This window comes from Vulpes vulpes, chromosome 3 (assembly GCF_048418805.1).
Source record: "Vulpes vulpes isolate BD-2025 chromosome 3, VulVul3, whole genome shotgun sequence".
Taxonomy (NCBI): Eukaryota; Metazoa; Chordata; class Mammalia; order Carnivora; family Canidae; genus Vulpes; species Vulpes vulpes.
The window spans coordinates 109,214,132-109,230,462 of NC_132782.1; the positions used below are offsets into that span (position 1 = coordinate 109,214,132).

The 16,331-nt window shown below is 40.7% G+C and overlaps 1 protein-coding gene across 50 annotated transcripts in view; it reads right to left on the bottom strand.

The window, feature by feature from the left end:
- The window catches only part of RBFOX1 (RNA binding fox-1 homolog 1), a 2,027,925-nt gene that overhangs the window by 91,431 nt on the left and 1,920,163 nt on the right, over window positions 1–16,331 (bottom strand). For all 50 annotated transcript variants that reach the window (XR_012000653.1, XR_012000654.1, XR_012000652.1 and 47 more), the window contains one exon: window positions 9,159–9,212. Coding sequence is in view for 47 of the 50 variants with exons in the window: in XM_072753902.1 (XP_072610003.1) it covers window positions 9,159–9,212 (54 nt within the window). In the remaining 3 variants the exon portion in view is untranslated. The remainder of the gene's footprint in view (window positions 1–9,158; window positions 9,213–16,331) is intronic.

Genomic DNA, 16,331 nt, shown 5'->3' on the forward strand with positions numbered 1-16,331 from the left:
TTGCCTGAGAAATTTCTACATCCAGTGAAGATCAAGCACCTGGTTTTCTTTTTTGTTGTTGTTGTTCTTGTTTGTCTTTGTGGTTTTTTTTTCTTTTTTTTTCTTTTCTTTTTTTTAGCACTTCTCAATGGATTCTGAAGATAAGGCTGAGAAACTCCTTTGGACACTACCAAACTCCTCCTTACTCACCGCTACAAAGCTCTTTCTTCATTTTCTTCCCAGGAGAACTCTTATTTATCCTTCAAAATCCAATTAATAACCCCCTCTCTTAATACAGGGAGGATTGTTATTTTTTTAGTGTTCTGGTCGGCAGGTATCATCATTTATTATACACTAAGTTTATCTGTCTGTATCCCTCGGTGCTCTAATGAATTCTAGAGGGAAGAGGTGATCCCCCCAAGTGCTTACCTCAGTGCCTGGCACTTTACAGGCCTTTAGCATTGCAACTCTGAGCTAAAGGATGAATTAGCAGAAGCCAGTGGTATATGTGACTTTATAAGGGGCCTCTCTCTTTGGCCCTTCCTTGATGAACATGATGCTGCAGAATGACAAGCAGCTTGTCTCACAGGTTCATGCAGGATTGTGCAGTCCAGTGCTACAACACCTCCCCAGGGTGTAAGCTGGTGGCTTTGTGTTCAGCAAATCTGGACTCCCTAAGCCAGGGTCAGCAAAGGAGGGGTAGGCTTTCACTTTTTACACAGTTGGGGGTGGGGAAAGGACACCTATTTCATGACCTACGAAAATTATATGAAATTTAAAGGTCTGTGTCCTTAAAGCTTTATTGGGACATAGCCATGCGCACAAGGGATACATGTTGTCTGTGACGACTCCTGTATTACAGCAGCAGGGGTGAGTGGTGGGGGGAGACTGACTGTAGGCCCACACAGCTCGCTATTCACTAACTGGCGCTTTACGAAAAATTGCAGACCCTTGTTCTAAGTGAAAAAAATGCACACATTTTCCCTCTTTCATAACTAAATGCAGCATAACTAAATGCAGAAGAAAAGATCATCATTTTCTTTTCTTCTAGAACCAACAAACACAGCGGTATGTCTTATTTTATACCATCCTCCCCTACCACTACCATCATGACCATGAATATATATATATATATATATATATATATATTCTGATATTCTGAGATTGCAATCTTCTCCTTCTGCTTCTTCTTCCTCCCCTCCTCCTCCTCCTCCTTCTTCCATTGTGCAGGAAAGTGTTAACTCAGCAGACCTGGGCTGCTCAATCCTCATTCCTCCCAGAATGTTTGTCTTCAGGACTGGCCCTTGGACAGCTCCTGGCAGGTGAGTTCTAAGCCCTTGGAATATTCTATCCTGATAAAACCATTTCTGGATGCCTGAGGCCTTGGGCCATACAGTGCCAGTTTGATAAGATAGTTTATGGGAGCAATGTAGCAAGGTGATTTATGGCGGATGCTTACTTTTGCTCTTTGGGCTAAGGTTTGGGTAGCTGAGGTCAGTTCTACGGGGCTTCCAAGTTTGTGTGCCTGGTCTCCTAGGAAGTGGACTGATACCCAGCTGGCGGCACTCTGTGTGTGTTGTCAGACACCATGACTGCTGAAGTTTAGCACATTGTATACTTCCACCTGGAGGGCACACCCAGAGGCTTTCGCCTGGTTTCTTCTGGATTCCACCTTATGTCCTCTTCCCCTTTGCTGATTTTTAATCAGTATCGTTTTGTAATAAATCAGAACCGTGACTATAACAGCCTTTCTGAGTCCCATGGGCGCATCTAAGCAAACACAGAGACTGAGGGTGGTCTTGCAGACCCCCGACACAAATCTGCCGCATAAAATCAAGCTTTGTGCTCTTCTCTCCTGGAGTCAAAAATGGCAGAGTAATGCCCAGAAGAGAAAATACTTGGATGAATGACTATCTTTAAGTTCTTTGGGTTGCCACTGATAACTACAGATGCTTATGCATCTTTAGCAGGAACCACTGATAGGGTACGAGAAATATTAAGATATTTGGTGCATGTGGGACAAGGGTTCTCAAACTCAGCATCATCAACATTTTCAGCCAGATTATTCTTTGTGGTGGGGGCTGTCCTGTGCATTGTGGGTTGTTTTGCCAGCAATGAATAACCCCAGGTCCCCGAAGATGTGACAAAAGCAAATGTCTCCAGAAGTTGCTCAGTTCCCCTGGGGTGTAAAGTTATTTCCAGTTAAGAACAATTAATCCAAGATATTGGATTAACTAAAGCATGTGTGGGAGGTAACTTGTAATATAATGGAATGAGCTTTGGAATCACAGAGATTTGGCTTCGGATCCAGCTCTTTAACTTTTGAAGTTAGCAACCTTGAGCAACCTAATATCACTAGATTTCTAATTTACCTGCAAGATGAAGAAAATGACCCTTATCCTCCGAAGTTATAATCTCTGTAAACATTTGCAATGGTCCCAACATTGAGTTTGGCATGTGGCAGGTAATATTACGTGCAAAGATATTTTTATTAATTATCACTATATTCTAGAGCTCAAGCATAGAAGACATGGCAGGCGTGTCGTAGTCTAGTCCTATGGAGGAAGCTGCACAGCAAGGTAATGCCAAATATGGGCTTTGAGGTTAGAAAAAAGACATTTATATAATAAACCTATTTTTCACATTCTAGTTCTGGGATATGAGGGATGAGATAAACTCTCAGGAAAGCCTTAGTTTCATCATTTCTATAATGAAGAGAATGCTGTAACATTTTTATGAGGATCTGAGGAGATGCAAAGTGTTTTGCACAGTGCCTGGCACACAGTCAGTGCCTGGAGTGGCTTATTGTTGCTGATGTCTTGAGTTGTTCATGTATGGATGATGGCAGCCCAGAACTTTCCCTATGAAATTGATCCAGAGCCAAATATTCGAACCTCGTCTTTCTCCCATGGTGCAGAGGTGGGGTTTCTCCTACAAAGGCTGTCCCATCATTTCCTGCTTTGGGGGAGCTCTCCTTGGTAGACTCTCCATGCAATAGATTGGGAACTAATTTATTGAGGAAGTGCAGTTTTTAGCACATAATCAAGTTCTGATCCTATCTGAAGATCAAAATCCCCCAAAGGTTCCATCAAAGCTGAGCTGCATTCCTTCCGTGGGCCCGGGAAGGACACAGATAAAAATTAAGGCCAAATGTGGGAGGGATGGAGTGAAATCTGATAAGACAGATGGGGAAAGGAGAAGAGAGAAGGAAAGTGAATTGCAACCAAAGAGGGAGGCGAAGGTAAACAGATGTACGAGATAAAGTCTTTGAAGTGGAACATTTCTAGGCTGAAAATCCTTTGCTTGGGGACTTAAATCTGGACTCTTCTGTTCCAGTTCACTGAAGTGCAGTGCATTTGAATCTGGCAGATGTGTAAATTATACAAAACATTGCAGAGCCAAAGGTCACTGTTCTCGAGGAGCCATTGCTCTGAGTCTAGTCGAAGCCGGTCCTCTGGGTGGATACGGGCAGTGTTAGAGCCACGAAGGGCACTAATATTTGAATATTTGCTGCTTTGAGGGGCTCTGAGTGGTCGCAAGGATGCTTCAGACCTACATTACATTCCTTCAGGATACTAGGTAGTCACCCAAATGCAGGCTTTGTACATTCAGGTTTGGGGCACATCATCCCAAACCCAACCCAAAGTCTAGGATGGTGGCCAACAAAAGGAAAGCAGCCTGTGTCAGGGACCCCAGTTATCACAGGTTCTGACAATCTTACTTTTTTTCAGATGCTATTGTATCCAAATTGCAGGACAGGAATTGGAAAGAAGTCCATCCAAAAATTCGGCTAAAGGTCATTCTCTTAACTGTAATGGACTCAATGAAGTGAAATAGGGGAAGTGACTGGGAGGGAGACCTACATCTACCTTTTTGTGACTCAATTCTTTAGATGAATCATGGCTCACAGTGGCCAAAAGCCCATAGAAAACCAATACCTTTGTACGGGTAATCCAAGGTCAAATACAGCTGCCCTTTCGAGATAAGCAATCACAGAGTGCTACATCCATCCTCTTCATTTTTAAACTTTATATTGAAATCCCGATCCACTCTCCCATCACCCAGCCTGGTCTCAAGGCATGTGCTCCGTGGTCGGGATTTCACCGAGGTGGACACAATCGATCCAGCTGACTTCAGTCATCACAGTAATCTCTTACATTTTTATTTTACTTTACAGTCTATAAAGTTCTTTTACACTCATTATCTTACCTGATCCTCCCTATAACCCCAGGGTAACCTAGTTTTAAGACTTGACCACCTTTCATATGTGACTTTACAGCCAGGTATGCTTCTTTTAAGTACCGCCACCCCCTACCTCACCTTTGAAACCAGAAATGTTTATTTTAGGAGGAAAATCATATTAAAGACCCCCTTCTTCTTCCTCCTACAAAAAAAAAAAAACCCACACTAATAATAATAGTATCACCAGATTACTGTTCATTACCATCTTCAAGGTTTTCAGGTTGATTTACTCTGCATCTCTCTACTTTTGACTTTAATTGTGTGTCTGTTGTCATCGGGACCTAACTATATCTTAGATCTGCACTGCATTGGTAGATCTTTTCCTTTCCCTATTGATCATGACTCATGGAGTAATTTACCTCAATTCCAATTTTCCTTTGCAGGCGGGGTGCTCTCCATCCATGGAAGTGAGTTATGTGTGTTCAAGTGGTGCATCTTATGAATCTTGTTAAGCTTTGCCGCCTTATAGCCCCACTGATGGAATATTTAATCACAGAAATGAGTTGGCAGATATGATATACAGCGTGGGTGAGCTTTGCAGCCATCTTACCGGCAATTGAGAAACGGATGGATCTGCCATTTGTCAGTCCCACGTCGACAAGTGTGTATAACCTTCTGTTATTTATTTTTATTTTGTTTTACTTATGTATGAAGATTAAAGGTGCTTGCTTTCCATCAATAGTTTCATTGGCTAGATATCATGATTCTCCCTAACAGACACCACTGTTTCTTTTAATCTTTTTATTAGATGGCGGTGGAACTTCTCACAATGATGGGGGACCTGTAAGAAGCTCCTTTGAGGCCTCCTCATTGAGATTCTTAGAAACACTATTTCTAATTATACTAAGTAACTTGAAGCATGCTACTGGAAACAGATATTTGCAGATACTATACTTCTATTTATTGCCTTCAAATTTTTAAAAAGTCTGAAATGGAATGGTCTTAGATATTGGCTTCGAGATCCACCTGGGCATTTTTTTTAATTGACTTATCAATCATTTATCTTGAGAATAAGCCCCAAGGAGGCTGAAGATGATTAGATAGGCAAAATAATCAACGCTGTGTAGCTTTGTAGGAAAACACCCACTTGTCTTTGGAGAAGATTTACGTGGGTTTATGGGATGTACTGATTTATGCATATCTGCTTCTGAAGACTGGTGTTGGGTAAGCATTCTTCTGGGTAGGACTCGGTAAGAGTTCAGAAAAACCACCCGAAATGAAAGGCCTTTCATAACAGCTTTCTAAATGCTTTCTCTGGAATGTGTGCACAAGGGAGAGTGTGTGTCATAATTTATCAAAGCAAATTAATACTGTTCTGCTAGTAATTAAAGATCCTCATTAAGAGGTGCTCCTGCCCTCTCCACCCCCACCCCGAGTTAGCAATAAAAATGCACTCAGGGCGTCAAGAGGTTATATACGAAAATCAATAACCTGCCATTTTATAATTAAAGAGAAAATAAATGTTAGGGAAAAGTCCACTAAATTAGGAAAATTACCTTTAGGAGAGATTGAAAATATTGATTTTAATTTACAAAATATGTGAACTTTTCATGCCCCGTTCTGAGAGACAATTGGAGGCTGGGTTGTTAATTCTGCATAAGCTTCAGAAAATCGATAATTATACTATGGGAATATTATGATATTTGTCATTAATACAAAATATTATATATAGGAGTGCCTAATAAGCCTGGCTTTCTATCGCAGGCAGATACAGGGCTAGCCTGCTAAATATCCTCAGCAAATCAATGACAAGGTCTCCATTTCAGCTTTGAGGCACACTCGAAACTGCAAGATAAATCCAGACTATGTTTATAGTTGGAGAAATTCAAAAAAGCCCCCTAAATCCTTAGGCATGGATATTCAAATGGATGATATTAGTAATTATACCTCCATAGGGAAATGAATACATGCGACATCTACATTTGCATCTCCATCAGTATAGGGGTCTGTAAACTTGAGATTTAAGCTAGCTGGATTCTTTAAGGGTCTTCAAAGATTTCAAAGGAATTGTTCTGGAATGTTGGATTGGCAGCATTTCCCCACATTTCTGAATATCATGAACTCTATTTACCTACATATATAGATAATTTAGGCAAAAAGGAAAGGCTTCTGATTATTAAGGGTAGTTCATCATATTGGCAATACTAGCAGTCTTAAAAGATTTCTCAAGTAACACTTACGTATTCATGTCCCCTTCCTTTTCTTTTTAGATTTAAGTTTATTGGAGCATCTCAGAAATAATTATTTCCTTGTCCAGAATCCTTAAAATTGCCCCTGACACAACCAGTTAACTACTCTGAATATGGAGGAGGAGGTAGTGTGTGTGTGGGGGGGAGGGTGGGAAAGGATCAGTAGCATTGGTGGCAGTTGGAATAATCCAAAATTCCATCCTACTACTCTTCTTTAATTTGACTGGTTGGACACAGGGCAGTAGTCTGATCTACCATCGTAGGACACAGTCAGTAAGAATTATGACTTTCAATATTCCCAAAAAACAAAGAGGCAGTATGTAACCCAGTTGTAAGGAACACAGGCTCCTGATTTCAAACTCGAGCCAGCTTCTTACCCGCTTGAAATCTTAGCCATTTAGTGCTAAGTTACCTTAGTTTTCTCATCTGGAAAACTGCCAAGAGGATTTAAATACATTAACTCAGGTAAAGTGCTTAGAAAGAACCGTGCCTGCCCGCAGATAATACTCAGTAAATATTAATCTGTATTATAACTTATTCTTTTCCAAGAGTCCCATGATCTAACTTCTGCAGCCAGGCTCAGGGCTAATCTGAATGGCTGCTCTAATGTCCTCAAAGTCATGCTGATTAATTTATTCTTGCATATACAAGTCAGTTTGAAGGGTTTCTTCTGTCTTAATGTCCTTTTAAACACCCACAGATACGCATAGCTTTGAAATCACATATAAAGGAGATGTTTGGGAGTTTCTTGGTGGCTCAAGCCAGAAGACCAGCAGCTACACTGCATGGGACCAGAGACATGAACTCCCTCTCTCCAACCCAAGGGCCTCATTTATATCCTCCCTCTTCATCAGATGACTTCTCATTTCTTGTCCTTGACCCATTATTCTGGGGAGAAACTGTGCAAGTAGCCAGGTACACACGCTTGCAGAGGACGTGCCAGTGCGTTATCCCTGCTACCCCGTTTCATGAGGCAGATGCATGGAAGCTGCCGTCTGGCTTCCTCCATGCCCTTGTGAGGGATGCCCTTTTTATGCAGCTTTGGACAAGGATGTACTTCAGCAGTCCTCTGCTGAAGACTGCCCCCAAACAGACTGCCTTGCCCCCGACCCCAGAAACTAACTTCCCTCAAATGGACATGCTGACAACAGGAGGACCAGTCCTCTCATGTATTAAGAAAAGAATCTCTTAGTTTAGTGTTTTACTCAGAATTCAGCACAATCAGTTCTCCATTCATTTTCCCCTTATGGCAGAGAGGTGGAACATTAACTTACTTCTTTTTATTTGGCCAGACTTTATGTGGTGCTGGCTGTGCACCAAACACTCCTCATGTATTAACCCATCTAATGCTAAAAGACACCTGTGAGTTTGTTACTACTATTATCTCCCATTTAACAGATGAAGATACTGAGGCACAGAGAGGTTAAGTAACTTGCCTAGAGTCACACAGCTGGCAAGTAGAGGGGCCAGGATTTGAACCTGGGCTGTCTGAGTATGGTGTCTACAATCCTCACTTTGTTAAATGTCCTCTCAGGAGGTGGGTTCCACCATATAATCACGGAAAGCCGTACAGCTAGCTAAGACTTTCCTCCCCCAGAAAAGTCAACACAGCTACTTCACAGTAAGAGAGTTGCTGGAATTGACCCAGGCTTGTGGTAGAAGTCACATGTGAAGAACAAACATAGCCTACCAAAAATCCAGAACCTAGCTGTCATATTGGGCCTTCCCAGATGAACCATTTTTTTCTTTGTCAAGCAGGTTACTATGCCCAAGGAGCCATCCAAGTGCCTTGTGTTGCTCCGTCGTACACTAGGGTTGATCCATGATGAGGAAGACAGATGGCATCCCAGGAGAGACCAAGCGAGGGGGTGGACTTACCGTGAAGAGGTCCCTAAATGAGTGGATCTAGGCCAACTGGTCACTTATTTCTTCTTATTAAAGAGCAAGGGCCCCATCAAAGAAAGAGTTCTTTTAAGCTCCCATGTGGCAAACCTACTAAAGTTCTAAGGTGCTAAAGGCAGCCTTGCTAACGAACAAGGGGCTAACAGCCAGAAGTAACAGGTCAACCAGAGCCAAAAGCTCCGCACTGCTGCTTCTGGGTTATCCTCTCCCAAACTGTGACAAACGAGTTTTCTACACTGATTTCCTGATCAACCTGTAGTTGGCGGGTAGCAGGGAAGGGGCGAGGGGAGACACCTACCCTGGAAGGCAAAGCAGAGAGACATGGAATTGGTAAGGACAACTGAATAATGGAGAAAGACAGACCACTTTGTTTGTTTTTTTTTTTCTATATAATCCTTCTCTTGGCACTTTCAACCCACTGCCACATTATTAGAATAAGTGAGCCAACTCTCTGCTTTGCCAAGAAAAAAAGAAAGGCAACCCTGAGTGGAGATGTATGGCTAAAAACCACACCCAGGCCTACTGAAATAAAATGGGCACGAACAGCTCTATGTTTATTCAATATGCCCTCAAACAAGTCTCAATGCTTTTCAGAGGCAAAATCAATGTAAAATGTTGTAAGGAGAAGTGGCTTCATGCGTACTCCACAGTGTAATGCACGGATCTGATTCCCCTTTATATATTTAAAGGGTTTTAAAGACTTTTGGTTTTGCTTAAAAAAAAAAATCCTTCAGAACTTCTTAAGAGAGGGATTTACTTAGTTCAGATTACTTCATGAAAACTGTTCTTTACTGGCAGGCAAAACACATTCAGAACAAAGAAGTCATGCAAAGAGGAACCCTTTACCTGCATAGAATTCGGGGCTGTAGACCGCACCCACAACTGGATTCAATTTCCAGCCTTAAAACAAATACAAAAAGAAAAAAAAAAAACATTATTACCACACTTGTTTCAACAACTCCTATCACGGCAAGTGAACCACAAATCAAATGGGTTGTTGTAATTTTTTATTTTATATTTAGAGGATATACAGTTTGGGAATGCATAAAAATGATTTGAAACCTATACCTGGAAAAATAGATTTATGCTTTTGATTTGCTGCCGACATAAGTTAATAGTATGGAAACTACTGACCGGCTACAGGTGAACTTTGGGAAAATGATGTGGTAATTAATTTTCTCCCATATCAATATTTTCTAGAACCACCATAATAATTTCAATTTTTGGTCTTCTTTCATGGATCACGGCTACATAATCCATCGTATGTCCCCCCCCCCATGTTACGTTCACAAAAATTTGAAAGCTCATAAACAGAATTCTTTGCGGCAACATATTCTGATAATTGTCATTCTTAATTATGACCCAGAGAATTCTGAAGTGCTTTTTACATCCCAAAGAAAATGACATTTATCCACTAGAGATTAAGTATGGAATACATTTCAGTGCATTCAGGAACCATAAAAATTCTTAATCAATGCATGATATCTAAGGTAACTTTCAAACAACCTGTATAGAAGATTAACAGAATCCTGTAATTTTCCCAGTGTTCTGGATGGAGCATTTTCTGTAAAATGAATCCTGGCCCCTTAGGAACTTTTACTCAAGAAAAAAGCATACAAGAATATTTGCAAATTGAGAAGCTGTGCACATTGCATAGCCATTGGGCATCATTTAAGGAACAACCTCCAAAGAATGGTCACGTTTTAGGGTTTGGTAATTATTTCCTGCTCTTGCTGGTAAATTTTTATGAAAACATCCATTCTTACAGAATTCCTTAAAGACAATGAAGGGCAGGCGTGTTGTCTTTTGTGGAAATCCTTGTGTCTTTGGGCTGAAGGTCAAACACCAGAGGTCCTTTCATATATGCTTCTGAGAAAAAGCAATGATAAAGGTTGGGATGCGAGAGAAGGTATTTCTGTTAAGGAGAGCTTTTCCCAGAAAGGAGAGGTATGATGTCCTATCATCTGACCTGAGTGATGCACCTGTAAGAACAGCCAAGAGGTGGCCACAATCTACAGATTCCCCTAAGGAAGACAGAGGCTCAATAGCTCAATAGATAGCACCATAGATGGACCAGAGAACTTTCTAAGAATTTTTTGTTTCTAAGAACTTTCATCCAACTTGAACAAGCTACCTAGTTTACAGCCCCCAGGATGGTCTTAGGATAGGATTTTTCAAAGTGCTATGCTTGCATCCCTGGGAGGCTTATTAATGGAAACATCTGGCCCCATATCACCAGAAAGAGACATAAAATTCTGAGATATGTTGTCCCAACAGTTTCTGACTGACACCTTCTTCTCTTACATTAACCATGTCTTGTCATATAGGAATTTCTAAAGTGAGATGAAAATAAAAATTACCTGGCCTATTTCCGAAAATGTGTTTTATGAATGTGGAAAATGACTTCAGTTTGACCAACTAAAATTCTACTACCTCCTAAAAAAAAGAAAACACCCAATTTCTGGGGATCTGGGACTAATGTCCACATTTCAAGTCTTTGGAATCAAACAGAAAATAGAGCAAACTGGTTGAATATAAAGCTTCAGGATTATCTGGACATGTTTAATGTTCTCCCTCCATTGTCCTTCACAGAAATCTAGAGTTCATGAAAGAAGTATACAAGGACCCATATTAAATGAATAATTCAGGTATGAGTTTGTCATTCTTTTTCTTCATCTCTCTGCTCCCCATCTTACACCCTGCTCATGTCCCTATCTTCTACTGGTGGTGGAGACAGGATCTTTTTGTCACTATTGAAATTAGGTTTTATTTTTTGTATATGTCCTTATTAACTCCCTTAAGTACTTCCTTTTCCACACAGGACAGGGATACACAATTTGCTGAATGTGGACCCACTGATTAATTTTGATGGAACTCTCAAAGATTGTAAGTTATGCCAATGGTCTTTCATTTTCTCAAAGAAACACATTTTTCAGATGTATCTAAGACTATGTTTAATCATGTTTTTCTTATCTGCCTTTATTCTCATTTCCTTGAAGTCTTATCTATCTATCCATTGATCAATCTATTCATCTATCATATTTCTATCCTCTTTTTCTTTCATCTATTCATCTACCTATCTATCGATTGATTGATCAGCTCTTGGCAAAATTTACCTGATGCTATTTAGACCTCCAGTGGTCCCAGGGCAGGCTACTTAATGCCATTATCTATCTATTCACCAACTACCTATCAGTTTATCATGTCTATTCATGGAAAACTTTCATTCAATATGTAAACAATACTCTCTCTCATTAAGAGATATGTGCCATCCCATGTCTGCCAGTATTAATTGAATAAGGTCATTGGTAAGGTCTCCTTTACAAGAAACCAGCTTGGGATCTGTGAGCAGCAAAATGAAATGTCATGGGAACATCATTGCAGATTTTGCCCTGCTCCCCGTCAGTGGTCCTTCCTCCTAAACAATGCTGCTTCCACTGTTGAGAAAACAGAGGACTTTCTGATCCACATTATAGGCACGACAACACAACTTCTTATCCCTCTTCTTCCCTGCAGCCCGCTCCTCACCAAGTCTCTCTACTTCAGCAAATGGCATCTCTCATCTGCTTGGTTCCTCAGAGCAAAATTCTTGATACGTAATTACTTGATTCTCCCTTTACCCTCATATGCCATGTACGATCCACCAGAAAATCCTATTGGTTAAACTTTGAAAAGACATTTCCATGCTCTCAACTTCCATTCCTCTCCATTAGCACCATCGCAGGCCAAGATACTTCTATTCCTCACCTGGAGGAGACCCTAGCAACAATGCCCAAACATGCTCCATCTCTTCCCATTCCTTCTCTTCTCCTTCCTCCCTTTACCCACTCTATTCCTAGTGGCCAAGCAAATTGTAAAAAAGTAGATCAGATATGTCATTCCACTACTCAAAATTCAATAGCTTCCTTCTGAACTTAGAACACAAACTGTAACCTTGACCCACAACCCGCACAACCTAACCACTGTCCGTTTATTTCATAGCATGGTTTCCTTCCCTCCAAACTACAGAGACATTATAATTTTAAATCTTTATAAAACCACCCAAGATCATTCTAGATCAATGTAGATCATTCTGGTTTATATCCACTGCTCTCTGTGCTTGGAGAACTCTCCCCAGCTTCTGGCAAAGTTGACCTGATATTATGAACGTCTCCAGTGTCTTCCCAGAGCAGAACACTCAATGCCACCTCCATCCCCTTGAGCTATACCCTCATTCAATTCCCTGTGTTGTTTTTTGCATAGCTCTTAACACTACCTGGGTTTATCTTTTTTTTTTCTTTTTTTCTTTCTTGTTCTTAATTGTTTTTATTACCATTCTCGTTCATTAAAATTAATGGTCAAGTGAACAGGACTGCTCTCCAATGTGAATTCCCAGCACCTAAAACTGCATTTGGCAAATAGTCAGTGCTCCATAAATATTTACTTAGTTTTGCTCTAAATGAACAGAAGGAATAGAGAGCTTTTTCTAATGGACTTATTCCCTTTTGGCTAGGATTCTATCTCCTTCCAACCTCCAATGACCTGCTTCTTGATATACATCTAATAAAGAAGGACCCTGTTAGGGGTGACTGTCTTCAAGGCAGAGGAAATAAGAATCCAGACCTTCAGAATCACCCCTGCTCAGACTTACAGAGCTCATGCAGGCTTATGTAAATGTATGCAAACCATATGCAAATAGCCTTGTAGTCCCTGTGACTCCTTCCAGTAGTACCTGAAGAGACCCTTGGGATAACCCTGCTGGAGACAGGAGACTGCACTGTCAGGAAGGTGGACCAAATGATCCCAGTTTTAAGTTCTCAGGAAGTCTGTGTACATCCTCAGGCCTTGCAAATTCAGAGATTTTGATCAAGGACATTAAATTGAACAATGAGGCTTACAACAAAAGAGAACAGCTGATAAAGCCCACTGCTCCCAGCCTCCCAGGGCCGCCCATACAACAAGGCGATGGAGCAGAGACCAATCAGACACAGGAGCTGTGTAGAGAGATTCCTCTGTGGCTGGGTCACTGGAGGCTGCATCCAAATTAGCCCTCCCCTCCTCACATTTAGCTTCTCAATGGTCGTCTGCCAGCCTGTTGTAGAAAAATGCTGCCCAGGCTCGCCAGTGTTAACTATGGCTGTATTAGATGTTAAAAGGCAAGTCTGAATGTGCATACAAAAAACCTGCACATGTCTTCTCTAGGGCTTTGCTGGGTTGGATATTAAAGAAACACATGCAAGAAAGCACCCTTCAATACACCACAGGGGTTTCCAGAACTGCATACCAGTGCTTTCTAAAGACAGCTACTGAGGATGCCAGGGTCTTGGTAGTTGAAGTGGTGCATAAGGCAACGCCCAAAATGAAAAAACTAAGTGCACATTGTGTTTGGTTTGCCCGCTTTTTTTTTTTTTTTTGCAACATATATTCATGGCCAACATTCAGATTTCATTAAGATACAGGATTTCTGGTTTTCTTGAAAGTTCAGTAGAAATAGCCAACTTTAGATAAAGAATCCTATACACACCAATTTGCTGGAGGTGACCAGGGACAACTCCACCTAACCCCCAGTTAGCCACAGACACCCATGCTCCCTATTGCATGTCTGGCTTGGAGGCTGAATGTCAGCAGTCTTTTATTATTATCCTGTCCTGCTTTTTCTTCTAGTAGAGAAATATTTTGCTTTTCCTTTTATAAAAATGGAAGACAGTTAAAAAAGAATGTGAGTCTTTCAGACCCTCTCTGTTTGCTCATCTATTTTACCTGCCTAGGCTCTGTTAGCATCTGAATATTTGATCCTTAAATTAGTATGTCTATCAGGAAATTCAAGAAACACGATGACTACTTATTATTGAGATTATCACAGAATTAAATTTTTTAGGGCATTCTGTACCCCTGGCCCTATGCTGAGTACTTAACTTCATAAAAAGCACAAAGACACCTAGATAGTAGGTCCCATTATATCTCAGTTTCCACTTAAGAACACTGGTGTGTGGAGGGTTTAAACAACTCACCAGAATCCAGCAGCCAGTGAAAGGCAGAGCTGATACAAACTCTACTTTTCTCTCTATAACCTTTGATTTTTTTGGTTCAACTTTTATCCTTCCTAAGCTGAGGGAAAAAAAGATCCACATCCAACACCCATGCTTCTCCAACATCCAGGGAATCCCTGAGAATTTCGTTCTCAACTTGCTTTGTACTATAAACATTTGATCTGCAATGAGAAGAATGAGCCTCTGCTCTGGTCTGAGGGCTGCTATCTTCAGGAGAAATTAGCAGTATAGGAGTAGCCCAGTTCCCTCTTTGTGAAGCTCTCTGGTGGATAGTATTTGCAGACCCTGGTATGTCATTCTATAAATTTTCTCTTACATCCAAGCTCAAATGTCCTAGGAAATATAATGTTGTGATGATGGTATAGCAGAGTCTGCTTGCATTTAGGGTCCAGTCTTACTCATAACTGGAAACTCCGTGGCTGGTTAAGTTCTTGTTGGACATGTGTCTGCAGGAGTGCATGGATATGATGGTAGCACTGACAATGACATTTCACCATGTGAAGATGACCTCAAAATGTGATGACTCTAGGAAGGTATTATTTGCTGAAGTGTAAGTTGGTGGTTTGTGAGGATGAACCAGGCAGCTAATACATGAATCTCACTGATCACTCACTTTTCTCATTTTGATTTGATTCCATGGGTCTTGACTTATCTTCTCTTCCCCACCCCTAGGTTTACTGAGGTATAATTGACAACTAAAATTTGTACATATTTAAGGTATTTAACTTGTAGATTTGACATTACATATACACTGCAAGATCACACCACAATCAAGCTAATTTACATATTCATTATCTCATGTAGTAAGTTCTTTCTTCCCCTTCCTTCCTTCCTTCCTTCCTTCCTTCCTACCTACCATCCTTCCTTCCCTCCTTCCTTCCTTCCTTCCTTTCTTCCTTCCTTCCTTCCTTCCTTCCTTCCTTCCTTCCTTCCTTCCTTCTTTCCTTCCTTCCTTTGGTGATAATATCCCCTCTTAACATAGTCGCTTTTGTTAAGGATCTGAGAGGGCTCTATATCTTTTGTTGTATTGTAATTTATGGGAACGGTTATTTGTAGCAATGATATGACTTATGGATTGGAAAAGCTTTGAGCACTGCTTTTCTTTAAATACTAACAGCCTCCACAATGTCTTCTATAGAATCCAGCTGCTTTATGTAATTAGGATTTGTATTTGTTTCTTAAGTCAGTTCTGCTGTGACTGTCCATCCATCCTTTGAGTCCCATACTCAGTCCATGTGACAGGATAAGCCCTTTGAGTGCCCCCTTTCAGGTACATGGATGAGCAACCCACATGACTTATTCCCAGAAACTAAGAACGCATGGCTACCCGGAATGTGATATGGGATGTTTACGCCACAAAAACAGGCATTCAGGGCTGAAAATTCAATAATCTTTTCATATTGTGGTCAGTTGCCATTTGTGTGTGCAGTTCTATAAAGATGATGGAGGGGAAGTGATATTCTTTCATATACACAGGCATGACCACAAGGTTTGTTACTTCATAATAAAAGGGAAAGAGTTCACTAATGACTTTATCTCTATTAGCCTCAATTTTTACCTCTTTAAAATAGGTATAAGTATGTCTTCTTTGTAGGACTTCATATGGGCCCAGTGCATTTAAAATGTTTACCATAATGTCATACAGTCAGTTTTCCAGAAATGTTGGCTATTAATGAATTGTATCCCCAAATTCCACTGGGCTAGTTTTCAACTCCTCAGTAGCACACTGATCAATAGCTCTTTCTTTAAAATAAATATGCATCCACATGGCTTAAGAAATAATATTTGGCTTCCTTTGTTTCATTTTCTCACATAAACAGCACAACTCAGTACACACACACACACACACACACACACACACACATACACACAGTTGCTGCTTCATTATTAAAGGAAATGCCCAATAGTCACGTTGATGTCATCACATATTAACTCTGGCAAGTTGCAGAGCTATCATTTTTTATCAAGTAGAAAAGCTCCATGATACATA